The 27927-nt window shown below is 58.7% G+C and overlaps 1 protein-coding gene across 1 annotated transcript; it reads left to right on the plus strand.

Moving 5' to 3' along the window:
- Positions 1–27848, plus strand: LOC117644870 (alpha-protein kinase 1-like). The gene is given in 7 exon segments (XM_034384536.1): positions 1–50; positions 20330–20511; positions 20731–20866; positions 23401–23662; positions 24548–25283; positions 25352–25633; positions 25636–27848. Coding segments are annotated over 7 exon segments (2535 nt in total). The 5' UTR covers positions 1–25; the 3' UTR covers positions 26548–27848.
- Positions 27849–27927: the final 79 nt, after the last annotated feature.

Here is a 27927-nt window from a genome sequence, read left to right on the forward strand (position 1 = left end):
GCTCCCAGGGAGTGAACACTACGCCATGAGGAATACCATCTACTTTATCGGTGAGTCAGGATGCACTGTGTGTGTTGTGTGTGTGTGTGCGTCCGCCCGTGAGTCCTGCGCGACGGGGACGCTGCTTGCTCAGGGCCCTCTCGTGCGTGCAAGTCCCCACGCTCTGCGGCCACTCGCGCGTTAAAGTCACTCAGGACAACTCGCTCACTTTGGGAAAAGTTCGACTTTGTCGCTGGCGAGCTTATTTTCAAGAGTTTTCGAAAAATGGAGCTGACGGTGGACGGAGCGCCCTTACCGCGAAAGTAGAGTCAGTAAAGCGAGTCCCCTTCCCGCATTAGAAAGAGCGCTCCCCAAGGTCTCGCCTGGCCGCGCCGTCTCCGATCAAGGCGGCGACTCCGCTACCCTTTTCGCACATCGACCGTCATCTTCCAGTCTTCCCCCTCATTTCAAAAAATGACTGTCATGACGAGTCACTGGCCACCGTGCGTGCCCTTTCGGCCGCCCGTGACGCAACGCGACGCAACGCGACCGAAGCCACTTAAAACGAAACTAAAAATAATGCGACTTTATCTCCTGAGGACACAACGTTTACATAATAGGACTGAGCATCTCCTGCCTGCCCTTGTGTGTATGCCTGCATCTGTAAGTGTGTGACTGTGTGTGTGACTGTGTGTGTGACTGTGTGTGTGTGTGTGTGTGTGCGTGTGTGTGGATCGTGACACGGGTGCTTCGTCCTCCTTACGTGCTTCGCGGCGGTCGTCACCTGAAGCCACACGCCACCAGACGGGACCCCAAATGGATTACGCCTCAAGACCAAAGTGCAAGTCAAGTGCCGTGCGACCAACACCACCACCACAGTGCATCAAGCCAGTGCTACGTACCGCCGTGACAGTGACTAGTGCCGCATCTGGATTACGTGTGCGTGCGACATCGTGTGTGTGTGTGTGTGTGTGTGTGTGAGCATTGCATGTGTGTGTGCGCGCCCTCCCCGCGCCTTCCCCCGCGGAGTACTCGGCGAAGAAGACGCTCGCGGACACGATGATTGCCCCGCTGGAGTCCAGCGGCTGGAGGACGCCGAGGCGACGAACGGACGGACGAGCGGCGCTGCGGCGCTGCGGCGCGCTGACGAAACCGATCGGCTAGTTGGGGCTGCACTCTGCTGGACTCGCCGGACCCTCGGGATGCCTCCGGCGTGCCTCTGGCGTGCCGCGCGGCCAACACTCGACAGGCCCCTCCGAGTCCTTGCGGAGTTTAGGCGCCACTCTTTAGAAAAGAAAATCAGTTAAAATGAGAAAAAAATTTACTAAAATTTAAGGAACGTAAAGAAAAAGTCTTGGTTTTTAAAAGCGATTCCTTCTCTGTTAAATCCGAGCAAAAATAAGTTATACTTTGCCGAAATAATCGTTCAGGCCCGGGTGCGCCGAACCAAACAGCAAAAAATCCGGATCGAAAATCGCGACTGGGAAGCTGGTATTTGAACCCGGGACCTTTTGCTCGCGGCGCTATGGCTCTATTGGCATTGTGGATGGTCATGGCTGGTCGATTGCGGCGATACGATACGGGTCGCCTCGCCCCGACCGCCCCGACCGCCCCGACCGCCCCGTCCGCGGCGTCCCACGGTCTGATGGTGTGCCAGCAAGCACCCACAGCGCCACCGGCCAATTGAGACCTGCAAAACTACACTGCTCTTGTTATTTTCTGTCGTTTTTCTTGTTTTTTTTTTTTCGAAAAATTCCCTGCGATTTTGACGAAATTAGTAATACGGTGTTCGAAAAAAGTCAGGTTTTTTTCTGCGAGTGATAGTTCCCGACGAACCGAGGGCAACGGTGTAGAGGCAGTCTTTCTCGGAGAACGATCTGATTATTAATATTATTGTTGTTGTTGTTGTTGTTATATCACGGTTCGTCCCACTGAGCGGCGCCCGATTTTCTCTCTTTCTTCCTCCCTCGGGGATTACGCGAGAGGAACTGTCTCATCCCGGCCCACGCTCTCTCTGTCTCTGTCGGGGCCGTCGGGTGGCATATCGGAAAGCGCCGTGTCGTCATGTGGGGAGAGAGAGAGAGAGAGAGAGAGAGAGAGAGAGAGAGAGAGAGAGAGAGAGAGAGAGAGAGAGAGAGAGAGAGAGAGAGAGAGAGAGAGAGAGATCTGCGTGGGAGGGAGAGGGAGCGGCGAGCAGGCCGTTAAGACGTTTTTGGGGAAGCGCGTAAGCGGCGCCGCGCCGCGGTTTACGAAATTTTGGGCCGTCCTCTCCTTTTCCAACGAAACCCGCAAAGCGCAAAGCAAGGCTCAGCGCAGCGCGAAGCGTAAACCACTCCGATTCCCTTTTGGCCGCCCACAGTGTGGGATCGCGTTGCCGCCTTTGCCGACGGGGTGGTGCGGCTGAGCCAGGCTGCGGTCTGCGGCGGCGAGGCGTTACGCGTGTCCAGCCCCAGTATGGGCATTGCGATGCTTCCGCCACAGGAAATGGGATGAATCCGTCTCCCCGTTTTTCGAAACAAAAAGACTTTTTTAACGCTGTAACACTCAGTGGCAAGGCTATTTAGGCTTGGCGGTATTTCATCTCTCGAGATAATAACTATCATCAATAATTAAGCCGCTGCTTGATGGGTGCGAAGGAAATGAGCAAGAGTGAGAAAGAAAAAACTCGAAGCGAAGAGGCTTTTGGGGGACGAATGCGCGTATTTCGTGGTCCCTTGGCGTCCACAGTCCCCGCCGAGTGACGAGTCTCGCAACGAAACACACAATCGAACTGACCACGTTTTGTTGCGACAGGCGGCGACAAACCGCCGGAGCTCTCTGATTGGTCACGTCGCGTCGGCCCGTTCTTGACCCTATCCGAGCCCATCTTTACCTCATTGCAGTGTGCCTCGCCTCGCAGTGCCTCGCAGTGCCTCGCAGTGCAGGGCCCCAGGTTAACAGTGCGGCAATTTGCTCCGTCGTCCGATTTGTTCTCCGGCGATACGGCCTTAGTGGAGTGCGCGCTGCGGTCGGCGAGATGCTCCCGTTCAGAACCGCTAATCCTCCAATCGCCCCTTCCTCGGCCAGCTTGCCCTCTGCCACCGTCCTTCTCTATCCTTGTCCAGAGATCACCACATCAGCTACCATTCCCCCTCGCCCCACCTTCCCAGCTGTTATATTCTTCTCCAAACACTCCTCCTACTGCTGGCTATTTTCTCCAAACTTAACCACGCCCCAGACGATCCTCTCCAGGCAACCCTCCTTTTCCAGTGGCCGCCCATCCGTCTCTTTCCAGCAGCACCTAAACCCAGCCTGGAGATGATCCTCCAGTGTACTCACTCCAGCGGTCACTGCAACCTGATCATGTGCGCGGACGGACCGCGCTGCTGGGGCCGCGCCGGGCCGGCCACACCGTGTCAGTCATCATTACCCACCTTTCCCCTTCTTTGGCTGCACACACACACACACACACACACACACACACACACACACACACACACACACACACACACACACACACACGCAGCCGTTACGTGTCCGCGTCACGCACGTGCATCCTCATTACTTGTAAAGTGGCCGCGAGGATTAAACGGCTTTAAATTTCCAGGAAAGCGGCGCCGTCTAGCTAGCCGTTCTTAAAACAACCCATTTAGGTGTCACGAAAAACAAAATAGGGTTTTTTTTTACCCCGTTCTGTTCTCTGATTAGATTTGAATGTTTTTAAAATAGACCTTGATTTTTTTTTAGAAAATTGCAAGTATTTGAATTTTTTTTCTGCTTTTATTCCGGCTGCTGTTCCTCCTCGCGTCCGGGCGCAGTCTTGGCCAACGATTCGGTGTGGGGAACCAAGCAGTAGACCGACTCCGAGAGAGTCTTCGTTTGGTCGCTCCGTCCCGCTCGCGCCTGCACGGGACGCCTCGCGAGTGCGAGAGAGAGCGACGAAAACGACGACTCTCGGCATCAGCCCGCGGGGGAACCCTTCGCCCTGTGTGCTCCAGTTTGTGGGAACGGCCGCGGGGGTTCCCTGAGGTTCCCCGAGGTTCCCTCGGGACGAGGAACAAGCGGCAAGGCAGCGCGTATGTGCGGCGGGACGCAGGGAGACGCAGGGGGCGCACACGGGCGTGATGCAACCGGAGCGCACCTGCCCGGGGATGGACATCTTGTCATTCCTGCATTCCTCACTCGCGCTCCTCCACGGGAAAGTAGTTGTTTGTCGTTCAAATACTAAGTGCCGCGTCTCCCTTTCGGGTTGCTGTATAGCATGTTCCCAAACTTTTTTTTTTGCTTTCCTTGTGTTGTGCTAGAACTTTTTAGTCCTGCTCTGCTCAGTGTTTATGATCTGTGTGCCCCAAGGGTGACAAGTTCGCAGCTTTTTTTTTTAAGCGCCTGCAGAGTCTTGGGTAGGCCGCTCCGCCGAACCGGGGTGCTGCGGTGTTGCCTATCCCTTGTTTCGCAGGCGCTTGCCAGAAAAAAAAAATTTGTCGTGAAGACACTAGGCCTCTGTGTGAGAATTTCTTTGTCTATCTGTCTATCTGTATGTCTGTCTGTCTGTCTGTCTGTCTGTCTGTCCGTCTGTCTGTCTGTCTGTCTGTCTGTCTGTCTATCTGTCTGCCCGTCCGTCCGTCCGACTGGCTCACGACATGGTAACGAGAGGCCTGGGCGCGCTGGCGCACGCATCCCCGGCAGACGACGCGGGTAGTTGCTGACCGCGCGGTGCAGGCTCGTCGCGTGATTGACCAATTTGGAGCGATGCTCGTGTGGCGGCCAGCACGCCAAGCACGCCAAGTAGCCGCAGAATACATCCCAACCTATTTCCCAACAACACAAAATCACTCGATTGTCGTCTCAAAAGTCTTTCAACAGTTATTTTTTCTTTCCGTAAATTTCCCGCCTTTTTTCATCGGTTTGCGCTTTTACTGTGATTACTCCCCCCTCCCCCCGCGGGTGCCCTCCGGGCATGGCCAATAATACAGGGCGGCGGCGTCACGACCGCGGTTCGATGTTCGATAGTGAAAGTGCCCGTCGCGTAATAACTCCGCTGATAAAGCTATAAGCAGATGCCTCGTCGTCCCGAGCGACGTTTTAGTTTTCGGTCGCCGACCTCGTCTGCTGGCCTTTCTACTTCACGCTGAATTGAAGTGGCTGTGAATGTGTTGTGTGATTGTGGCTGGTAATGACGGTCTGCTGATACTAGTGATACCCCGCTGCTTAAGCGCACCTTCCCCCCCCCCCTCCCCCCTCTCCCCGTGACCGTCGTGTGGGTCAGTGGGCGAGTTCTCGCGTCTCATGGGAACGAGCCAATGCCTCTGTCTAGGGTTACTCAACCATTCATGTCTCTCTCTCTCTCTCACTCCCGCTACAACAGTGGGGCTCTAATTGAGCAGTGACTATGCGCGAGGCGTTTCGCGGAACGGAGCCGCCGGGAATTTCGATTTATCGAATTGGCAGTGGGCCGTGCCGCCGCGCTGCCCGGCGTCGCTGGCGTCGCTTTGCTTTGGACCAATAAGGAAGGGCTTCCCTCGGCAGCCCTTCGGCCCGGCTTGCCTGTCTTGCCTGTGCTCGCCCGGCCCGGCCCGCCTGTGGAAGGCGATGGCGGAAGTCCGGGGCACACGCAGCGATGTTCGATATCCACCTCGACAGGTGGTACGGAGGCATCGATTGTGTTTCGATTGTACAGTCGCGCGATGTAGCGCGGCGCGGCGGGGGCCCTGCCGTGCCCTGCCCTGCCCTGCCGGAGATGGTATCGACTCGCACCCAATAAAGTGGAGCACCGCGGGGGACTCCATCCGATTGGTTGACAATCACGCCCCGTTTGGCTTAACGCGCGGTTTCTCGGGACGGCTCGCCGAAACAGAAATACTTAGATTCTTACAAAAGGAGATTCCGCTTCTCGCTAAACAGTTGCACGTTTTCAAAAGAAACCACAAAGCATCGACCACCAAAAATATTCCTCTCGTTCGTTTCTTTTTGTTGCTTTTTTTTTGGAGGGGGGTCCCGCTATCGCGAATGTCTGGCGAGGGTGTAAATCTCAGCGCCCACACTCCTTTCCACCGTGAGTCTCGCCTCCGGTCGCACGATATCTTCCCTATCACCTGCAAGGCAACAGAATGGGTGCTCAGAGCGCACCACCTATAACCCTCTGTGGCTTTCTCCGTGCCCGTGTGAGTGAGTGTGTGTGTGTGTGTGTGCGCGCGTGCGAGGCGACGTTTTTCGCGCCCGCTTTTGTTCGGCGTTATGACCGAGGGTGCATTCGTGCATCACGCGATGCGGGATGCGCCGCCTCGAAGCGATATATCGAACGATGTATCGAAGAGAGAAAAAAAAGGCGCGACTCAAATTTGTTTTGGTTTCTCTCACCATCTCGTTTCGACGCGGTTATTCAATAGTTCCATCCGGGGGGAGGGGGAGGGGGAGGGGGGGGGTGTTCTACGAACATGATACTGCGATTCGGGACGGCAGATGGCCGTGCTGCGCGGTGCCGAGAAAGACACTACAAGGATCGCTCCGTAATTACGAACTCATATCTCTCTCTCCTCGTGAAAGGAAAGGTGTCTGTCTGGCCTTACCGCTGTCGGGTCGGGATGAGTCTTGCAGTCTTTCGCGGCAACCAGCCTGCCAACCCCGCCTGCCCCGCCAGGGCCGCTGCCACCTGATTCACATTCGGATCGGGATTGGGCAACGGCCGGGCCAATGGGAGAAGGGAAAACAAGTGCCGGCCTACTTATTGCAAGTGTGAATGTGAGTGTGTGATGAGCAAGGACTCTTCTCTCCCCTCCCCCCCCCCTCTCTCTCTCTCTCTCTGATCCGCGGCATCGCTAAGCCCGGCTGGAATCTGGGAATCCAAAGGCAGGGCATCCAATGCGCCAGTCAAAGGTTGAACCAAAGGTGAATCTCATTGATGCCTTTTTCTTTTTCCTGGACGGCTTAGCAAGTTGTGCCACTTTGACGCCCCAGCGCGCCACAGCACGCGCGCGCGGTCGAGTGCCAGTCTCACTCCCGGCGGGGGGTCGAGAGAGAGAGAGAGAGAGAGAGAGAGAGAGAGAGAGAGAGAGAGAGAGAGAGAGAGAGAGAGAGAGAGAGAGAGAAGATGCGGCCGTGCGTGGACGCGGCAGTGCCCGACATGGCTCAATGCGCCGTGCTGCGTGCGTTACGTGAACCGGGCCGTGGTGCCTAGAGCCTAGCCGCCTTGGGTCAGGTCAGGGAAACGGAGGACGAGCCGCCGGCGTGGCGACAGCCAAGCCCAGCCAAGCCCAGCCAAGCCTCGGCAGCGCTGATTAGTGGCTCGCTAACGAGGGCCGCCCCGCCCCGCCACGCCCCGCGAGCATCGCACGTCTCATTTGGCGGGGCATTAACTTCGGCATGCGCTTCACGGCGTGCATGGTGGTCTTTCCGCTTCATTTTGCGTACAGTGTAGAAGGCTACCTTAGTGCACCAAGTCCCTCACGCGAGCAGGTGGACCAGGTGACTTCTTGAAGTAATCTGTCCGACTGTCTGAAACTATTTTGTCCCGAAAGTGGACTCTTCTAGCCTTGCAAGCTGCGCTCTGTCGCTCTGTCTCTCTCGCACGCACTGCGCGGCGGGCGGCCCGGCCCGTCGTGCCGGCGGTGAAGACGACGACGGTGAAGACACCCTTCATTTCGTGTCGTTTCGTGCGGCGCGTGGCGGGCAGAGTCGCTCTGTCTCTCTCGCACCCGTACGCGACGCCGGGACGCCCCGCGAGTGCGAGAGAGACGGAAAGCGGAGCGGAATGAGCCTGCCTCGCGGCGGGGGAGTGTCGTGCCTCAATTATGTCAACCTAGCGGGCCCGCCCAGCTGGCGGCTGCTAATTCGAGTGGCTGCACTGTAAGTGCCTTGTTTTTTCCAGTGTAGGAGAGAGCGTTTAAGTGATTAGTTTGCACCTGAGCGCAAAAGCGCCGTGCGGGCAGACGCGGCACGACGCACCCACGCCGTTAAGCGGTTGTCATGTCAAAACGGCTTAAAAACTTTAATCGACGCCCTGTAAAAATATAAACCGACTTTTTACTCGAACAAATTCGTTTCATTTTTGAGGTCGCGTTGACTTTTCGGTTCTCCCTGGGAACTCCTTCCCCGCCGACAGAAGACCCCCTTTGCTTTCTCGGGGAGCGTTAGCCTCGTTTAACAATGCCGGAAAGCACTCTCTGTCTCTCTCTGTCTCTCTCTCTCTACCTGTCGGCGGCGCGATCTGTCAATGAATTGAAGACGTCGTTTGCGTTTGTACTTTACGGCTGGCCAAGGCGGAATGGCTGACTATCGTATTTCCCGCCGCGGACGTCCTCGCCCCGCCTGTCTGTCTGTCTGTCTGTCTGTCTGTCTGTCTGTCTGTCTGTCTGTCTGTCTGTCTGTCTGTCTGTCTGTCTGTCTGTCTGTCTGTCTGTCTGTCTGTCTGCCTGTCTGCCTGCCTGTCTGTCTGTCTGTCTGTCTGTCTGTCTGTCTGTCTGTCCGTCTGTCCGTCCGTTCGATAGGATCGCTTCCCGCCGAACTCGAGCCCCGCGTCTGCCTGAGAGGCGAGACGAGACGAGGCGGCTGCCAGGGCTGCCAAGGTGACGGGGAAGGGCGGCCGGCCGAGCAAACCTGGAAACTATTAATTTGTCATCCGCCGGTCTCAATGTCAGTGATCAATCACCACTCCAGCGACGTCTTCCAGGGAAACGGGGAAAGAAGGAGACAGAAAAAACAGAAAGGGAAACCGCCGAGGACGAGCGCGAAACAAATTCCACGGCATTTGGCGCGCCAGGGTCGCGAACTCCGCGTCCCTACGCAGGAAATCATTATTCGCAGAGGCCCGTCGTTGACTGCGAATAGCGCTGGTTTCCGAACACGTTGCTCTGTCCCTCTCGCACGCATGGGGCTTACCGGTATGGTGCGAGAGAGAGGGAGAGAGGGAGGGACACTGTTCGGAAGCGACCCGCGGGGCTCCCCGCCGAGACCAAGTGTAAACTACATGACCGTTGTGGCGGCGCAACATCGTCGGGGGTCCCGTAATGGCAGTTACGTGTGTGCGTGTGTTGATTGTGTGCGGCTGCTGCGTGTGTGCGTGTGTGTGTGTGTGTGCGAGTGTGTGTGTGCATTTCTCGGGGGAGAACGACCTTCCTATTGTGCCTTGTTTGTCTTGATCTCCGGATGATCTTCCTCCAGTGTGGTGTCTGGATGACCATTGTGGACGCCCCTTACCTAGAGGACAGAGGATGGGGGTGAGGACGACGACGGCGTCGCGGTCTAGGAGCGAGAGAGAGAGAGAGAGAGAGAGAGAGAGAGAGAGAGAGAGAGAGAGAGAGAGAGAGAGACGATCGAAAGAAGGCAAAAAGGGGAGAGAGGGAGAGAGAGGGGAGAGGCGTGTTTTCCGCGTGCGATAAATCAGGCGCCACTCTTCCAGGAGATTTCTTCGTAACCCGCACCGGAACAAAAGAATGGATAAGCGGCGGTCGCGGCGAGGCGAGGCGCCGCTTTCGGAACCGGGCCGAACCGGGCGGCCCGCGAGTGCGAGCGAGAGAGAGAGAGAGTGCGACGCTGTTTGCGGAACTCGCCGCTGAAAAGAGCAGAGGGCGCCCGGCTGGCGGCCCGCCCCGCCCCACCCCGCCCCACCCCGCCCCGCCCCGCCCCACCCCGCCCCCCGGGGGGCGAATCCCAATGACGATCTGAATCTGGTTATGCCGGCGATAAGCCCAGGCGGCAAGCCAGCCCGCCTCGGGACAGGAAAGAAAGAGCCAGGCTCACCTAGACGTTATGTGTCAGCCGAACCGAAGGCCAAAAATGTACGACGCTCCGACGGCGCGCTTTCGCGTCGGGCTGGGCACGCTTCCCCGGCATTACCATCGCAAGCAGCAGGCAGTTATTTTATCTGACCGTCGCCGTCCCGCAGTGAAACAGCGCGTCCACAAAAACGCGAGGACGGCGTCGACGGCCTGCCTCGCCGCTCCGTGCCGTTGGCCGCGGCGTTGCGACGTGTCCCTCTTGCGCTTTGAGGCTTTGAGGCTCCGAGGCCCATGTGCTAATTGCGCCGGCCAGACATTCTCTCACGAGAAACAGTTGCAAGTAGATGGCGGCGGGGCGAGGCCCACTAGGGCACGCCGGGCGGCCGCGCGGCGCGCACCATGGCCTGGCCGCCTGGCCGCGTGGCCGCGTCCGCGCGGCGGCGGCGCCAATGTCCCCGAAAATGCGGTGGTCCTCGGTGCACGGGGTCTTGGCGTGCTCCGCGGTGGCCGGCGCGCGCGCGCTTCCTCCTGGTGACGACGGCGACGTTGTGCAACGCGGCGGTGGCGTGCCGATGGCTGACACGCCGACACCCCGGCAGGCTGGCTGACGGGCAGCCCCGCGACGCCATGGTTGGGGGGCAGTAAACCCAGTTCACGCGGGGCTGTCGCCGCTGTCGCTGTCACCGCGGCCGTCGCCGAGGTCCGTCCCCGCCCCCTTCCACGGCCTCTCGATCGTCGGCGACCTCATCCTCACGGCAGCCTCCTCGCACCCACCCCCGTCCGCGTCCTCGGCCTTCCCGGTTCGGTAGCCGCGCTCGTGCTGCCCCTAGACCTGCGCCGCCACACCCGCGACGCGCCCGCCCCGCCCCGCCCGCCCCGCCCCGCCCCGCCCCACCCCGCCGCGGCGGCAGCGGTAGCGGCAGTGCTGCTGGTGCCGCGCTCCGTTCCCACGCTCTCGGACGGGGCAGGCGGCAGGCGGAGATACCGGCCGGGGACTGCGGGCTGACTCCGAGCGACGCCGCTCGTCGCGCTGTCTCTCTCGCGCCCGCGCGGACCGCGCCGCGAGTGCGAGAGAGGCGGAGCGACGAAGCGCGGTTCGGAATGGTCCTGTGCTGCTGGCGGTGCTGCTGCGCTGCTAGTCCCGCACACTGCATCAGTGACGTCACCGCCTTGCTCAATCTGGCGGAGGTTATGTTGCGATCGAAGACCCCGCGTGGCTGCGGCTTGGTGCGGCTTGGTGCGCCTTGCTCCGCGTGGAAGGGGGTCTCCTTAACCTTTCTCACAGGCTCCGTGGCTGCGCTATCCATACAGTGCCGTGCCGCGCCGTGCCGCCTACAAGTCGCGCTGCCCAATTTGCTAACCCCTTTTTGTTGTTTGTCTGCAGGTGAGTGCCGCCGCCGCTGCAGGCTGCGAGTCCGCGGCGTCCGCGCCGACGGCCGGGTCGGCGGACCGGTACCGTACACGCCAACACCGTCTCACAGCGGTCACATTTTTAAAAACTCATTTTTTTAAATTTTGATTTTTTTTAAAATTGGGTTTATGGTTACATTCTGACATCTCTATCCATTTCTATTTCATCCGCATTCATCCATTTCATCTATTTGATGAGGAAAAATAGGCAAGAGTGGGTAGTATTCGAACCCAGTACCTTGAGGTTACCAGGCGACGACAATACCGATGCGGCCACGCCGTCAAACGCCTTATGCCGCGGGTTTCCGGTCCAGAGTTACCTCTCCGTGCACGCACGCCACGCCCCGCCCGGGCCTCCACGTCGTGTCCCGTCGCGGCCCGTCACGTCGCGTCACCGCCCCCAACTACCGCCGAGGGTTTTTCCTCCTGATGCTCGTTTGCGCCCACTGCACTGCCACGGCGGCGTGGGCGTGCAATTGTCTCCGAAACTGGACCGCCGCGTTCCGTGGGTTGATTCCGGACGGCGTGCCGTCTCTCTCTCGCACCCTTGCAGGACCCGCCGCGAGCGCGAGAGAGACAGACAGGGTGACGAAAAGTTCGTAGCCAGCCCGGCGCCCCGTCAGCCAGCACTCGGACTGCTCCTTTCACGCTCTTTTTTCTCGCTAGTTTGCGTTGGCCGCGGCGACGCGGCGTCGTCGTGTGGCGGCCAGCGTCCCGGTGAAATCCTTTCAAGTGCGGCGCACGGCGGGCAGGAACAAACCACGTGGATAAACAGGGAAGGCGGCACAGGCGGCCCTTGCACTGCTCGGCGTGCTCGGCTTGTCGGAGGAATGCGACGGGAATTTTAAAGCGATGGACTTTACCGCCGGACGCGCGGGACGCTCTAATGTTCGTGTTCGTCGGGATGCAAAGGGAACGCGTGCAGGTGCGGTCCGTCGACGGGAGGCCGGCGTGGCGTCCGGGAGCTGCCCGCCTGCCTTTCGATGCGCAGCGGGACCCGGGACGTGCCCGCCCGGACTTACAACCGCAGACACGTGTTCAGAATGTCCTCAAATGCGGCCCGGATGAAGCGCACGATGGTATCCATAGACTACTTGCTCGTACAGCGATTGTTGGTGTGTTCGATCCGACTCCTCTCTGTCTCCTCCCTGCGGAGAGCACCGCGGGTGCGAGAGAGACAGAGCGACGGAAGGGAGCCGTAAACGGCGCTCGGCCGCATCGCGTTGTCTCCTCCGCCGCTCCCCCTCCACCCCGGGTGTTACATCCTCCGGGATGGCTGCGGCTTGGAGCCAAGAGACACAAGTGCTTCTTCTTAATTGTCTTTTCCTGCTCCTCTCGATTTAAATAACGTTGTTGTCGAGACGCGTCGCCCCCCGCGCACGCTGTACTGGTGGCGGTCCACAGTGGGCCAGAAGACCGGTGGAGGCGGCCAAAACAGTCGCGTTTTGAGCTCCAGAGTCGCCCCTAGAGTTTTGGCCGCCTCCGCCGGTCTTCTGGCCCACTGTGCGGTCATGCGCGCGTTTCCTGGCCGACCCATCTGCCTGTCAACGTGATGAACGGCGAGGTGGTCCTCGGGACCGGACCCGCAGACCTCGCGGACCTCGCGGACCTCGCGGAGCGGGTCGGAGCCAAATCCAGCGTTAGATTAGCGTTTGCCCAAGGTCTTGCGCACCTCTGCCCGCGGCCCGGCCCGGCGCGGCGCCCTTCCCTGACCCCTGCCGGCCTCCGCCATGCCTCCGCCTTGCGACATGGAATGGATACACATGTCGCATTCGACACATATCAATGAGGTGACGCAAACGTGGAGCCGGCCGGGTACGCGTGTACGCGTGTTCGCGTTGCGTGTGCCATTCGAACAAGGAGGCGCCGCTCAGTGAATCCCTCGGCCCGTTATGAGTCTCGGGCCGAGTCACCGAGCCGGGAACTGGGAATAAAAGTAGCGACTAGGTCGGACTTGAACCCGCGACCACAGCGCCAGGGTGCACGCCCTAGACCACGCGGCCACCGATCCTTGCTTATCGCGCCCATCTGCCCCAGGCCGTGCCACTGGGCCGCTTTTGCCGCGGAATCCGAACGAGACGCGCGCTTCAGCGCTTTAGTCCTTTAGCTGGCGCACTGTTTCCACACCCCGTGAATACACATGTGACCCATTTCACGTGCTGGAGCTGTGCGACCGGTCCCCCCTCCCCTCCCCTCCTTCTCGGATCGTCTTCCCCCTCCCCTCCCCTCCTCTCATCCTTTCCCCTTCATTCAAGCCGCTCACCTCGCGTCGACGCGCGCGCCGCCGACTGTCTCTGTCTCTCTCGCACTCGCAGACTCGCACGGCGCGATTCGTAGGTTCAACGCGTTAGCGGCGGCACTGGGTAATTGCAGTGTCGTTGGCCGTGCTGGCGCTGCTGGCGTCGAGGGGGTTCATCTTCCAAACAAGCGGGGCGGGGCGGGGCTGGGCGGGGCGGGGCGGGGCGGGGCGGGGCGGGGCGGGTGCCGATGATGCTCTCGGTGGCGCCCCCACGCGGCGGCCAATGGCGGCTCGCGCCCCGATTACAGGAGACCAACTAGATTGAGTAACGTTACGTTGAGGTCAAGTTGAGTACCGCGCCGCCGCCGGGCCCTCTTCTGTCCGTCCGTCCGTCCGTCCGTCTGCTAATAACAGGCCGAAAAAATAAAGGCATATAGGACGGCGTGCTTAGTCGAAGGTGGCTGCCGCTGCTGCCGCGCGAGTGGGCGCGACGCGGCGCGACGCGGCGCGACGCTTCAAAGAGAAGTAAGAGGCTTCTGCCCGCCGCCTTGAAGCACCGCGTCAGCGCCCTAGGCGTCGGGCCGCGTCGGCCCGCCTTGACGGGGACCTGTCAGGCCGGCCCGGCCCCCCGCCGGCCCCCGACTGTCCGTCACACTACGAGAACGCCGTTCAAGCGGTCTTAAATTTTCAATCATGTCTTCTCCTCGCGTTGCATAAACGAATCTATAAGCAAGTCTTTCGACTTGAACCAAAGAAAGTTTCCCTCAATGCACCTGTTGATAAATTTAACATGCTAAAGTCGACTGTCCGCGTTCTATTTTGGGGCCCGCGGTTCAAACACCGCCTCGGCGACAACCCTTTTTTTTCCAGCGTGCCGCCCGCTTTGGACCTTTAGGCGCGCGAGACGGCGAGACGCGAGCGATGCCCGGCGATGCCGCAAAGACGCGACGCCGAGGAGACTGGCGAGGCTGGCTGTCCAATGCCCTTGGCCAGCGATAGAGTAAGGGAGAGGCGGGCGGCCGCGGCCCGGGACCAGCCGTGCCACACTGCACGCAACATTCAGATTCGGATTGGAGGCGGCCAAGTGGAGCGAACCGAACCGCAATCGGAGCCCCGAAAGGCAACCGAAGGCAACCGGAGGGGCGCTAATGATGCGACAAACTGCCGGGACAAACCGCAGCCGAGCGAAGCCGAGCAGCTACTCTGGAAGCACGCGGCTCTTGCGTGTGGCGGGGCGTGGCGTGGCGTACGTGCAGCCGTGGACCCACCGTGTCGACACTGAAGATTCCTCGGCACGTATGAGCGCTTGTTTTTTTGTCCGCGTGTTTTATCACCCTGTTGTCGCGGACGCCGCGGACGTCCCTCGGTGTGTTCCTTTACCTTTCCTTCCCCGCCCCGGGCTTCCCCTTTGTTCGCCGCCTTTTCCTGCCCCCCCCCCCTCCCTGACCGCTGATAACGAGCGGCTGGACGCTCGGACGCTTGGCGGCGCTCGGCGAAGATCGCTCGCTGCAAAGGTCGAGCCACAAGAAGCGCCCCGCCGGAATGCGCCAAGGACGCGGCCACCACGATTGTCTTCCCCTCCCTCTCCTCCTCCTCCTCCTCCTCCTTTTGCCGATATTCGCCCCCGCCCCCTCCGTCCCGAAAATGCCGAGTGCAGCACACAGATGGCCGACTTGCTAATGCGTCCGCAGATGGCCGCTCTGTGACCCCTAATGAAGCGTGCAGCGATTATTGCATCGGCCTTTTTGTCCGGGGCGCGCGCACCCTGCATCGCACAGTGGGCCAGACGACCGGTGGAGGCGGCCAAAACTCTGGACGCGTTTTGAGCTCCAGAGTCGCTGAATGGGACTCGAACCGAGCGTGTGACCCCACCTATGGACTGCTCTTCGCACGAGGAATCCATTGGTGGGGTCACACGTTCGGTTCGAGGCCTGTTTAGCGACTCTGGAGCTCAAAACGCGTCTAGAGTTTCGGCCGCCTACGCCGGTCGTCTGGCCCACTGTGCATCGCGTGCATCGTGAGGCCCCTCGCCTTTCACAATCCGGTGGGGCTGGGCTCGGTCATCTCCGCGTCGCCGTGTGCGTTTTCTGTTCGTCCGTCCGTCCGTCCCTCCGTCCCTCCGTCTGTCTCACGACGGTCCGGGAAGCCAGACTCCGCCGTCGTGTTTCTCGAAAACAAAAAAAAACGACCAAGGGGGAAGAAAACGACACGCAAATTTGTCATCCGCGCACCTTGCTATTGTTCCGTGGAGCGCTACCTTTTATTTCCAGAAACAAAAACAACAAAATAGTCGAGCAGGCCGCGCTCGGCCGCGTTGGATAGAAAGTTCATTCATTTTCCATCCCTTTTTTATACACCTATTTTGGTCGCGGGGCGGAGCAGTAATCCGTGCGGCCTGGTTTTTCTTTTTCCTGCGGAGCGGCAAGCGGGCAGCGCGTACGCATAATCTGCGAATTCCCTCCGCCACCTGCAATTTTCCCCTCGCCTCGCTCGAGGCCCATTCCGAAGTAGTGCGCGCCCCGTCGCTCTTGCACTGGCACGCGGCGTCCTCCCACCAGTGCGAGAGAGACGCCAGCGCGCCGGAGTTGGGCCGCTGCTGTGTGCACTACCTCCCCGAAGGCCTGCTCATAATAACGCATCAGGCAGTAAGGCTCTGAGGCACACCGTAAGGATGCGCTGGGAATGCCGTTGTGCAACTCGCTTCAAACTGCGGGCCGCGGGTCGGGTCATCTCCGACACGGGGCGAAGCGGGGCGAAGCGACGCGAAGCGCATGCGCGGCCAGAGCGTCGTAAAACGCGACACGTCACAGACAGCAAAGCCCACTCCGAGGGGTCGCTCCGACGCCGTCCGACCCTGTCGCACTCGTGGGGCGTCCCGTAGGGGTGCGACAGAGACGGAGCGACGGGCCGAGCCTTCGGACCGCGCAGCACAGCGCAGCACAGCGCGGCATGCGAACAACCCCATCCCGTCACGGCAGAGTAATGCCCACCCGATCGCTTGTACCTCAAACAGTGCGCAGCGAGTAGGCGGCGGTGGCTTGGCTCGCGGGAAAGGCGGGAAAATGTTTGGAGTGCGGGGTGCGCTACGGCGTATACCGCCAGAGAAAAATTCAAAACATATGAAACAATTTTACTTATTTAAAAATTACTTTAGTCACATTGTTTCTAAACTCTTTTTCCTCTGTACTGAATAACATGATGTGTGCTCTGGAAGGCGGCAGGGGGTGGTCGTTCTCATGCGACCGGTGTGCGGTGGCCGAGGCGGCGGCAGCGCGTTCGAGTCCGTTCGAGGACGCGCTGGTAACGAGCGGCTGACCTCCAAGTGGCGGTAGTAGTCGTATGGAAGGCGGTATGGCACCGATCGAAGATGAGTCCCGCGTGCCCGTCGTGCTTCCTAGTGTCCGTCTGTCTGTCCGTCCGTCCGTCCGTCCGGCGGTAACCTTTCTCAACGACGGCCTGGGTGTCGAGCGCGCGGCCATATACAGGGTGGCCACACGTAACGGGCTCCACAGTAATGCACGAGTCCCGGGCAGACCGCCCTGCCTACCTCCCAGGCGGCGTGAGTAGTAAGGTGCCCCCACGGTCACGCGACGCCATTCCGGGGTCCCCCATGGTGGCCTGGGATGGCGGCGAGTGGCAATGGGGGCACCTTACTACTGCCACAGTGCAGTAGACCAGAAGTCGCACTCAGGTGGACACGAACCTGCACACGCGGTCGATTTAGCTGAAAAAAAAAGTAAAATGAAAGGACGCAGGTGACGGACTTGGTGACTGTACCTGCACGTCGTGCCGTTTGGTACGCGGTGACCCTCGCTGGATGATGAGGGCACTGCCGACAGCGAGGTGGCGCCGAGGCGGTAGAAAGGGTAGTTGCATGACACTCTCCGTCTCTCTCTAATAAGGCTCGTTGTAATTGGCCGAGCGACCTTCTCGTCGTGTCATCGGCGTGCTGCCATTGGCCAACGCGACAACAAGAAGAGTCCGCTGCCGGCGCGCGGCGTACATACGTCTCGAAGAAGAAGCCGCACGGGTCGCAGCACGGTCCGAACCGTCGGTCTGTCTCACTTGGAGCGAGAGAGACAGCGTACTAGGCCGACGACTGGTTGGCCTGCCCGATCGCGCACGCGTCTTTCAAAACTAGGGCCCCATTTGACACGCACGCCACGGTCGCCCAGTTCGGCGGCGAGGAGATGGGTCGTGTGGGCGTGGACGCGCCGGACGTGTCCGCGACGTGCCCGGGACGGACCACGCCGCCGGCGGAACGCCCCAAAAACGGGAAGGCCGCGCGGTCGCTTCCTCCACCATTAGCCGACACGGTGTCGGCGGCGTGGGCGCGGGCACGCCGGCCGCCGCCGGTAATGTGCGAAGTCCCCCACAAACCACTAAAAACTTACTCAACCGAGCTCCACCGCGAGAAAGAAAAAAAGGTAATTGAAGAGACTGCATTCGTACTTCAATGGCATTGCTTTAAAAAGCTGGGACTTGTTTAATTTTTTTTCGCTGGCTAGGAACATCTCGCGAAGGATATTGCAGCGTTTCCAGTATAACTATAGTACAGTACAACTATAACTGCATTTAAAAAATAAACAAACTGTTGAAGTTTGTCGGTGGTTGTCGCAAGCTGCCCTGTCGCGCCACTGAACTGGAGCAAGTCCACCACACTGCGCTGGTGGCGTGTGAGTCGGCGGGGACGCGGGTCGCTGTGGGTCGCGCTCTCGGACGCCGCTCTCTGGAGCCGCATCGCTCACCTTGGCATTTCGGAGCGGAGCGCCTCTGCAGTCCCATGCGGCATCCCGGGGAACCCCACAGGCAGGGAACCGCAGGGAACCCCAGGGAACCTACAGGAGGGACCGTAAAAAGGACCAGCGTTGAAAAATTTAAAAATTTGGAGTGGTGAAGCGCCTGCGAAGCGCGGTTAGGCAAGCCCGCCGAACTCGGCAGTCTCGCAGTGTTGCCTACCCTGCCTTCTGCGGGCGTCCCAGCTCCCCATTACCATTAAGGGCTAGACCACACGCCGGTTCACCAAAGTGCGTGATAGGGTTCCCCAGTGTCACTGTCGACCGCCAGGATCCCTCCCCCCCTTTAGATCCCTCCCCCCCTTTAGATCCGCCCGCCCCGCCGCGGTGCCTGCCACGCAACGCGACCACAAGGGCCGAGGAGAGGGCCGAGGGGGGCCCAAGGGCTTAATGGTCGGCGGGAGCTCAAAGTGCCCTCTCACGCCAGTTGACTAGTGGACAGCGCGTCGCGGCGCGTCGCCGAGTCAAGCGGCGTCCAGTCCGTCAGCAGCAAAGGACAGCGCGGCGGCAACAGCGGTGTCGGATTGGAGACGCCCCGCTGGCGAAACCGGCCGCTGCGCCAAATCCAAAAAATTATCTTCTTTTTTTTGCTGATTATTTTTTAAGGTCAGCTTTTTTGGAGCGCGCTTTTTGACTGCGTTGTTATGAGCGCCGGGCGCTGGATCAAGACCGAGTCCTGTTGTTGTTGTTGTTCCCTACGGTTCCCTAGGGACCCCGCCGGGCGGCATATCCTTGTCCGAATATGGGAAAGCTGTTGTTGTTGTTGCTTTTGAGCGCAATCCGCATGCAGTGTGGCCGCGGTGCGTGCGGCGTGGTGGTACCGCTGTGCCGCCAAGGCCCAAGGCCGTGGAGCGCCGAAGCTGGCTGCTTTTGGTGAGAAAGGTCGGGAAATGCCAGGCCGGTCGAGCCAGCCGAGCCAGCCAGGCGACCAATTAGGTTTGAAGGATGCCGCTGGGATAATCTGGCGTGGGTGCAAGGTGCACTGCCAACACAACGCCGCGTTTGCGAGTGCTTTCGCGTTAAAGGGCCCGAACACATTCCCTCCCCTTTAAAAAAAATAGTAATTTTTCAAACTGCTCACGTGAAGTGTCGAAATAAGAGTGTGTCTAATATTGTAAAATTTGATATGCCATTTTTTGATCGAACGATTCCCCCGAAAAACGACGTTGGTGGACGCGAGCCCCTCTCTCGGATGTGACCGCCGTGCATCGCATCGCCTGACCTTTTTATGGGCTTATTACATCACGGCCTGGCCTGGCGGCATGGCGGCGCGGCGGCGCGGTTTGGCGCGCCGATTCGGATCGCAAATATCGCCAATGTTCCACTCGGAGGGCTGGCAGCCCTGCACAGCCCTGTGCTGCTGTGGGGGGCGGCCCGCGGACTGTTCTCCGTCTCTCTCGCGTCCCTGGAGGGCCGCGAGGGTGCGAGAGAGACAGAGTCCGTGGAATCGGCCCGGCGGAGGCCTGGAGTCCCAGAGGGCGCGCGGCTCGCGCGGCGCATCGTGAGTTTCTCTGTCTGTGTCGTGCACGAGCGGCAGATGCTGTGGTGCCCACTTTCCCAATGGCGGGCCGATTCTATGAGAATGTTGTTGCTCCGCTCCTGGCCCGCCCGGCCCGCCCGCAAAAACTATCTGACATTCTAATGGGCGCATCGGAGCCAACACATTTCCCACAGCGCGGCCGGGGCACTCCATGGCTTGCATCAATCGGGGGAGCGGCCCAGGCCAGCCCCGGCCGCTCGCGCGCGCAGAGACCGCCAGATCTGCGTGCAAAACTGTCTCGCCGCTTACAAACAATCGTTTCCCCACCACTGCGCTTTTTTGCTTCGCGGCCGGCCGCAGTTACCCCCCCCCCCCCCCCCCCCTCTCTCCGGCTCATTAGGGCAGTGGGACAGGTTCGGCGCGTCTCCACTCCTCCAACGGGCCTAAATGTCACGGAACTGGCCCAGCGCGTGCCCACGAGTGTGTGTTTGTGTGTGTGTGTGCGCGCGCGGCGTGCGTGTGTTTGTGTGCGTGCGTGCAGCAATACTGGCCCAACCAGGGCGGTCTAGGCTGCTTGCAGCAGCTTAGGTTGTTAATATGGGTGGTTAGCGTCGCGACTGAGCACGTGAGCCGTCATCCGTTCATTCATTCATTCATTCATTCATTCATTCATTCATCATTCATTCATTCATTAACATTTTCATTTTTAACCTTATTCAATTTTTGTTGTCAGGCGTTGCGCTGGCCGTGGCCCTGATGGGGGTCGCAGCACAGAAGCGGCCACCAAACTACAACCCGGCGAAGATGCCCGACACAGACTTCGACTGCAGCGACAAGATCATCGGCGGTTACTACGGCGACGCGGAGACCGAGTGCCAGATGTTCCACGTGTGCGTCAAAGTGCCCGGCATCGGGGTAAGACCACCACCACCACCTCTCGAGTGGCATTTTTTTTAAAAAGATGCTAATCTCCTGTTACTGTTTCTGCCCCTAAACGGGCGAAATTGGCACTCTCTCTGATGTTTTGGGCCACTGCAATTCGTTTCTTGAATCTAATCGAAGCATCCCAGATTCGAATCGATTCAATCTCGAACGATCCGTTCATTTAACCCGCCGGCTGCTCGACCCCCACAGGTACAGGACTTCCGGTTCCTCTGCCCGAACGACACGGCGTTCGACCAGGAGAACCAGGTCTGCGACGACTGGTACAACATCGACTGTGAGTCCTCATCCCTTTACCTCGGAGACAACTTCGATTTGTTCCGGATCGGTGAGTGGCCCGGAGTTCTGCTGCCGCCCGCACGGCGCTCGCGTCGCCGGGGTCGCCTTCCCGCCGAAAAGCGGCCTTTCCCGTTTCCCTTTTCAAATTTGCGCGCGAAAAGGCGCCGTTCGGTGGGGGCGGCCCTGGCCGGCACGAACGCGGCGCGGGTCAACCGCTCTTCACTTTTGTTCCATCTTTCGAGCAAATCCGTCCTTCCTTCACTTTTCATCCGATGATCATGTCACTTTAGTCCCCCTCCCCGCTACACCCACCACTGGAGGAGGCCTGTCTCACCCTCTGTTGCCCCTTCCACTCACAAAAGGCTTCCCCGCCCGAGAGCGAATCACATGGCACGGTTGCACTCTAAAGCAGAGACAGTGTAGGGCGTTGCACTGTACGTATTTCACGGGGAAGACTGTGTTTCTCTTCTGAGATTGTCAGATTGTGTATGACCTTGTTAGACGGAGCCATCTCTTATCTCTTTATTTATTTTTGATTTTTGAGAAGTATTGTGTCAGGAAGATCCTGCAACCTGGACGGAGACGTAGTGCATAGGTCTGAAATGAACATGATTACTGAATCGGTGAACGGATTTCGGAGCACGATGGACGGATGGAGTGATGGGAAGGCGAGTCTTTCGAATCGGCCAAGACGGTTGGACAAGACATTTCTTTCCAGACGTGCGCCAATTTGAAATGTTTGCTTTTGACGAGCGGAGGCGGCAGAACGAAAGCGCCCTCCACGTACACTGTCGGGAACATTTACTTTTCTGAGTGGTATTTAATTCTCACCTAAATTTTAAATTCATAAAAAAATTAAAATTAAATAATAATTAACATCTTTGACATTTTAACGAGACGCCTTGTGAGAAAACGCTAGTACGTCCCACTGTCGATCGGTGACGTGGCTCACGCGCAGAGCGCGCAGATGTGGGCGGAAGACGTATTGTTTGGAAATGAATAGTAGCCACCTTCCCGGCAGTGTCAACATTCGTTTGTGTGCTTGGTGAGGGCGCTGTGGGTACACTGTCATTTTTTTCTGACTTCGGCTCGAATTGGATCATCAATCGTGCCTTGGTGAGAATAAATGCATGCGTAGCCCCCGGTTTCCGCGATTTTTCAAAGGTTTGAATTTTTGAATTGTGTTGTACCTGCATTGTCCTGAACGCATGACAAGGACAATCCGTTCACAGACTAACGGACAGTGGTGCGACTGAAAAAAATATAGTTTGTGTGCTTTTTGTGTGTAGTGGTAGAACGGATAGTGACAGACAGAGGGGAAAAAGAGAAAAATGTGTTGTGGTGGCACTTCTGTAGCTTTGTGCATGATTTCCGTATCGTTATGTTTTCACCTGATCGGTTCCCGCCATTTTACTCTGTACATAGAATTGGGTTTGGCGATGCGGGAGGTACACTGTAAACTTGAGCGCGCGGTCACGGGTGCATGCTTTGCCCGTTGCATTTCCATTTGTTTTATTTTGTTGAATATTTGTATCGACCCGAACCTGCATTCTGCATTTACCTGTCGAAGCGCTTCGCCCAATTCGTTCCCGCGGCCGAACTCGCCTTCACGCCTCGCGGGCACACTGCAGGGGTTGAGCCACGAACACTCTTTACGTTTTGACGTCTGTCTGTCTGTCTGTCCGTCCGTTCGCCTCTCCCGAGTCGCGTGGGCGTGGGACCCTCTCACCGCGTTAGCATGACCCGCGGCCAGCCGGCGCAGCCAGCGCAGCCAGCCCCACATGCAGCGCGCCTGCACGCCCGCACCGCACCGCTCCAAGGGCAGGACCGTCATAAGCCAGAACCGACGCCCCTTTCTTTGCGAAAAAATGCAAAAAAAAAAAAAAAACGAACGCAGTTTTTCTTTTTGTTTTCAGAACTCGAGGCATTTAACCATTAAAATTAGTAACTTAAAAAAATACAATCTTACAAAATGTTATTTTTTCTCCTAAATTTGTGTTATTAAGTGTGGTTTTTTTTGCTGAAAATTGACGAACTTTTAGTCTTTTTGGAAAAGCTCGTCATTGAAAACGACGAGGCGCCGCGGTAAGGCGGATAATGTTCTCACGGCTATTCGCAATGACTCGAAGCGACTCACACTTGCGCCATGCTGCGCCATGCTCCGCCGTGCCGCGCCTTGCCGCATTGTGTAGCATTACGCCGGTGTGACATTACGCAGCACGCTGTGAGGTCTTGGAGGAAATCAAGTGTCAGTTAATTCAACAATTGAATTGACGGCGAGGCGCATGTACCGCGTACTCCATTCGCTTTTTGTTGGTTTTCCTTTTTTTTCGGGCCAAGGTCCTTGACGAAATCCTTGGACCGCTGGTGTTTGAACCAGGGACCTTCATTTTCCCTCCAACACATTTCTCATACAACTTGGTCGTGGTGGTGGGCGCTTTTGTTTCCAACGCGTTGCCGCGGTGGTGTGGTTGAGGGACTCGGCGGCGGGGGTCCGCGGCTTCGGCGGCGTCCTGGTGGACACCGTTGGGCCGCGCCGCCCGCGAGACGCCTTGGAGCCGAGTGACGCGCGGGTGTCCACAGGTGCAGGCCAGGTGTCGTCGCCGAGGAACGCCGGGTCGCGGCCGTCGCCCACCCCCATCGCGCTGGGCCCGTCCACCACCAGGCCCGCCGTGCAGCAGGCCAGCCAGGGCCCGCAGGCCGTGCCCCAGGGCCTGCCGCCCGCGCCGCGCACCAAGCCCATCGCCTCCAACCACGCCGGCGAGGAGGACGACGACTTCTTCCTGCAGCGCGCCGACACCGGTGACCGCCGTCTGCACCACGGCACCAGCCGCGACCTCTTCAAGTAAGTCATCCCTACGGGCAGCCTGGGCCCCAGGCCCTGGCGAGCTCCCCGCACTTTTGGAACAAGCACGACATCACGTCGACGGCGTTCTTTTCGAATGGAGGGAGCGCTTCCGGCGGATGCATGCGGCCACGCAGACAGACTCGACGCTCTCCCTCGCACTCGCCGCCAATCGCATTGTAGTGCCGCCGCGTTGCCTCAGCGTCGTGGCCTCCGCGACGACGCGGGCGTGGGCCAGCCAGCCAGCGGCTGTCTCTCTCGCACTCGCGGGCCGTTCCGCGCGTTCCGCAGGGGTGCGAGTCAGCCTAGTCAGCCCACTGCAAGCGGCGGCAGTCGAGCAAACGGATGAGGATATCATTCGTAGATTGGGCGGCGTTCGAAGCGAAGCGAGTCCTTTCCCCGTGGCGCAAGGCGAAGGCAGCCTGCGCTGTGCGGCCTGCGCGGCCGGCCTGACTCATTCTCAGAGTCGGCGGGGACGCCGGGCCGGGCCGTCTGACTGCGCCTCGCGCCTCGCGCCTCGCGCCGCCTTGCCGGCAGTGCGGTGTTGCTTTCCACGCTTGTTGTAACAGACTCATTGTCCGCGGTGCTCGGGGCCGCGCCGTGCCGCGCCGTGCCGCGCCGTGCCGCGGGTCGCATGGGACCTTGCGGCAACCACTTTGGGTGGGCGTAACGCCGTAACGCCGTAACGCCGAGCCCTAAAGTAGGGCGACGACCAGCTCGTCTACCAGTGCAGGGCCAAATTAATGTCCTGGAGAAAAACGCCCTGTCTCTCTCGCACCCGCACGGGCCGCCCCACGAGTGCGAGAGAGACAGGGCGACGGAACCAGGGAGGAGAGGCGACAGCGTCCCGTTCGAACTCGAAAGTAACCCTTGTTTGTGGCGCAGGGGCTCGCAGAGCGGCAACTTCTTCAACAGCAAGAACGGTGGCAAGGACGACGACGACGACTACGAGCCCGACACCAGGCCCAACGCCTTCCGCCACAGCCAGAAGGCCAAGAACCCCGGGCCGCTGCCACCCTTCGTGCAGCAGTACCAGCAGCAGCACCTGCAGCAGCAGCGACCCGTCAACCAGGTGCAGCCTCAGCAGCGGCCTGCCAACAACAACAACCAGCAGCAGCAGCCGGCTCAGCAACAACCCCGTCCTAACAACAACAACAACTTCCAGCAGCAGCCCCAGCAGCAGCGCAACAACAATGTCCAGCAGACGACGCAGCCGCCCCAGCGGACCTTCCCCACCACTCAGCAGCCCCGTCAGACCTTCCCCACCACACTGCCGCCGCGACAGAACTTCCAGCAGCAGCAGAACTTCCAGCAGCAGCAACAACAACAGAACTTCCAGCAGCAGGACGCCTTCGCCCAGAACAACCAGCAGCGCAAGAAGAAGGTGACCGTCCGGAGGAAGCTGGTCCAGAAGGGCGACCAGGACCAGGAGCAGAACTTCCAGCAGAAGCAGCAGTTCCAGCAGCAGCAGCCCCAGTTCCAGCAGCAGCCGAGGCGCTTCGAGGAGGACGAGGAGTACTTCAGGACGTACACGCTGGACCAGCACAGCAACGTGGACAGCCCCAACCAGGCGTTCGGGCAGCGCGGCAACTTCCCCGCCATCCGCACCACCATCGCGCCGGTAAGTAGGACTTCCTCTCCTTGCCCCGTGTCTTGAGCTGTCGCTGCTACATGTCGCTCTGCCCGCAGATCACCCACGGACCCACCGCGGCCTCCCAGACGCAGGGCTTCACGACGTTCACGTCGGGCGCGCCGACGACGGCGTACACCGCGGCCGCCACCACCACGACCGTCGTGGACGCGGCGCGCAACCACAACTACCAGACCAAGGCGCGCTACAACACGATCCAGCGGTCGCGCGGCGAGCTGCCCACCACCGCCACCGAGTACTTCACCTCGCCGTCGACGCCCGCGCCCACCACCACCACCCAGCAGAAGCAGTACTCGCTGTTCTACGCCAAGCAGCAGCAGCAGCACAACAGCAGCAGCAGACGACCTTCCCGACCACCCCGCAGCCCTTCCAGCAGCGAGGATCCTCCCCGGCCGCCACCACCACCACGGCCAACAACAACAACCGCTTCAACTACAACACCTACAAGCTCAACAACAACGGCGAGACCACGGCTGACGACTACGAGCACCCCGAGGAGCAGGAGTTCCTGAAGACGGCGCACTCCAACAACTACCGCGCCAGCGACTTCAACTCGTTCAACCGTGCCACCACGTACAACAAGGACAACGGCAACAGCGCGTACAACACCAAGGCCTCGACCAGCTCGGCCGCCGCCAACCAGACCACCGCGGCCACCAAGCCCAGCTCCGCCTTCCCCGTGTACTTCCCCACCAGCCCTCGGCCCGCGCCCTTCAGCCCCCCGCAGACCACCCCGCAGCCCCAGCGACAGGCCACGTCCTCGGCAGGCACCGCCGGCACCACCCAGCAGCAGACCAGCGCCGCCTACAACAACAACAATAACAACAACTTCTACAGCCCGCAGAACGCCCCCAGGCCGTTCTCGCCGTCGCCCGCACCCCAGAGCTACTCGCCGACCAGCGCGCCCAGCACGGTGGCGGCCTTCAACAACCAGTTCAACAGCAACAGCAGGCCGTCGTCGCCCAGCAGAGCATCCGCCGCCGCCGTCACCACGGCCGCGCCGCCGCCGCCCAAGAAGTACACCGCCAAGGTGGTGCAGAACCAGCAGGCCAGCCCCACCGCCGCCGCGCCGCTCAAGTCCACGGCCGCCGCCGTGGCGCCCAAGAACGACTACGACTACGCGTACTACGACGACAGCGACGCGGGGGCATACGAGTACGGCCTCGACCCCATCAGCGACTCGCACTTCGCCAAGACGCGCACGGACAGCGTCAAGATCAAGAAGGACCAGTGAAGCAAGTGCAAGGCCATATTATTGGGTAGGACAAAAAAGAAGCAAGAACTGAGGACGTGCCTCCAGGACGCTGAGGACGAGGACGGCGTCATGACGTCATGACCGCGATAGACGCGCTAACGTCGACGCCGCCACGGCACGCGTCAGTCTGAGTGGGCTGTGTGTTAAAGTTTGTTGTTATTGTGTTTTGAAAGATAACGAAAATGTCACAAAAAAGAGTCGGCTGGGCCGGATGAGTAGGGAAAAATTAGCTTGGGTTCCGACATCAAAATTATGAACCGCCCTGGCATAGGTGTATCACAAACAATATTTTGCGAGAAACAAAAATAGTGTTGATCCCAAGCAGTGTGAGTGCTGTTGCACAGAGTCACTGGTGGCAAAGTAGGCATCCCTCCGCCGAAAACAATTTGACACAATTTGATGTGATTTACTTTGTACAGAACATTATTCTGCCTTCTGCCCTTCAAATTGTGTCATAGTATTTTCAAATTTTGGCTGGAAGAGCAATCTTTTTCTGCATGAGTCCTTGGTGGCTGCAATTACAAAATGTACCTTTGTACGAAAGGCAATGCCTTCCAACATCTTCGTTTATGACCGTGTTTGCGAACTAGTTTGCAGCTCAATGTGTTCCTTATTTAATTTTTTATGTACGATTTTCTTGTAATCCACTTGGATATTCTCTTTTAATGTGTGTGAGTGTGTGTGTTTGTGTGTGTATATGTGTGTGTGAGTGAGAATGATGGGTTGAGGATGTCTGCCATATTGGTTGTAACCCAAAATGTTGAAATTCGAAACAGTGCAAAATGAATGCTGTAAAAAACCAGCAAATGAGCTTTGGAATTTTTTGAAGTGCGCCATCAAATTATGCATGCAGTCTAGCGAAGGAAAAGTTACCAAACAAACGACAACCGATGTGAGATCTGAAGTCATAACTTCCTGTTCAAATAAGGGCATTAGTACACAGACTAATAATGTAAGCGCATGTAAGCTGAGGCAGAATCGACATGTTTTTAAAACAGTGTTTCTTACAGGCTGCAAACAGCTAGTGGACAGAAGACAGGACAAAAATTAATTATACTTGCCTTGTGACATAGAAGAGTCATTGAGGGCATCATGAAAGTTCAGCTTTGTACAGGACTTCGACATCTTTAGACTGAGATAGTATCTACATTAAAAACTGCATCAGAAAGTTACCAGAAATAAAATGTAGTGATAAAAAAAGGAAACATAGTGTTGCCAACATTGTAAATACTTAATATTACCTGGAGACTGTTAATAAATCTCTCTTTTATAAAAATTGACCACACTTAATCATTCAGTCTAAAACCAAGCTTCCCTCACATACAGTATATCCTTTTGTTGGAAAATCTTTTAAGAAAC

Source organism: Thrips palmi, unplaced genomic scaffold (genome assembly GCF_012932325.1).
Source record: "Thrips palmi isolate BJ-2018 unplaced genomic scaffold, TpBJ-2018v1 HiC_scaffold_18, whole genome shotgun sequence".
Classification (NCBI taxonomy): Eukaryota; Metazoa; Arthropoda; class Insecta; order Thysanoptera; family Thripidae; genus Thrips; species Thrips palmi.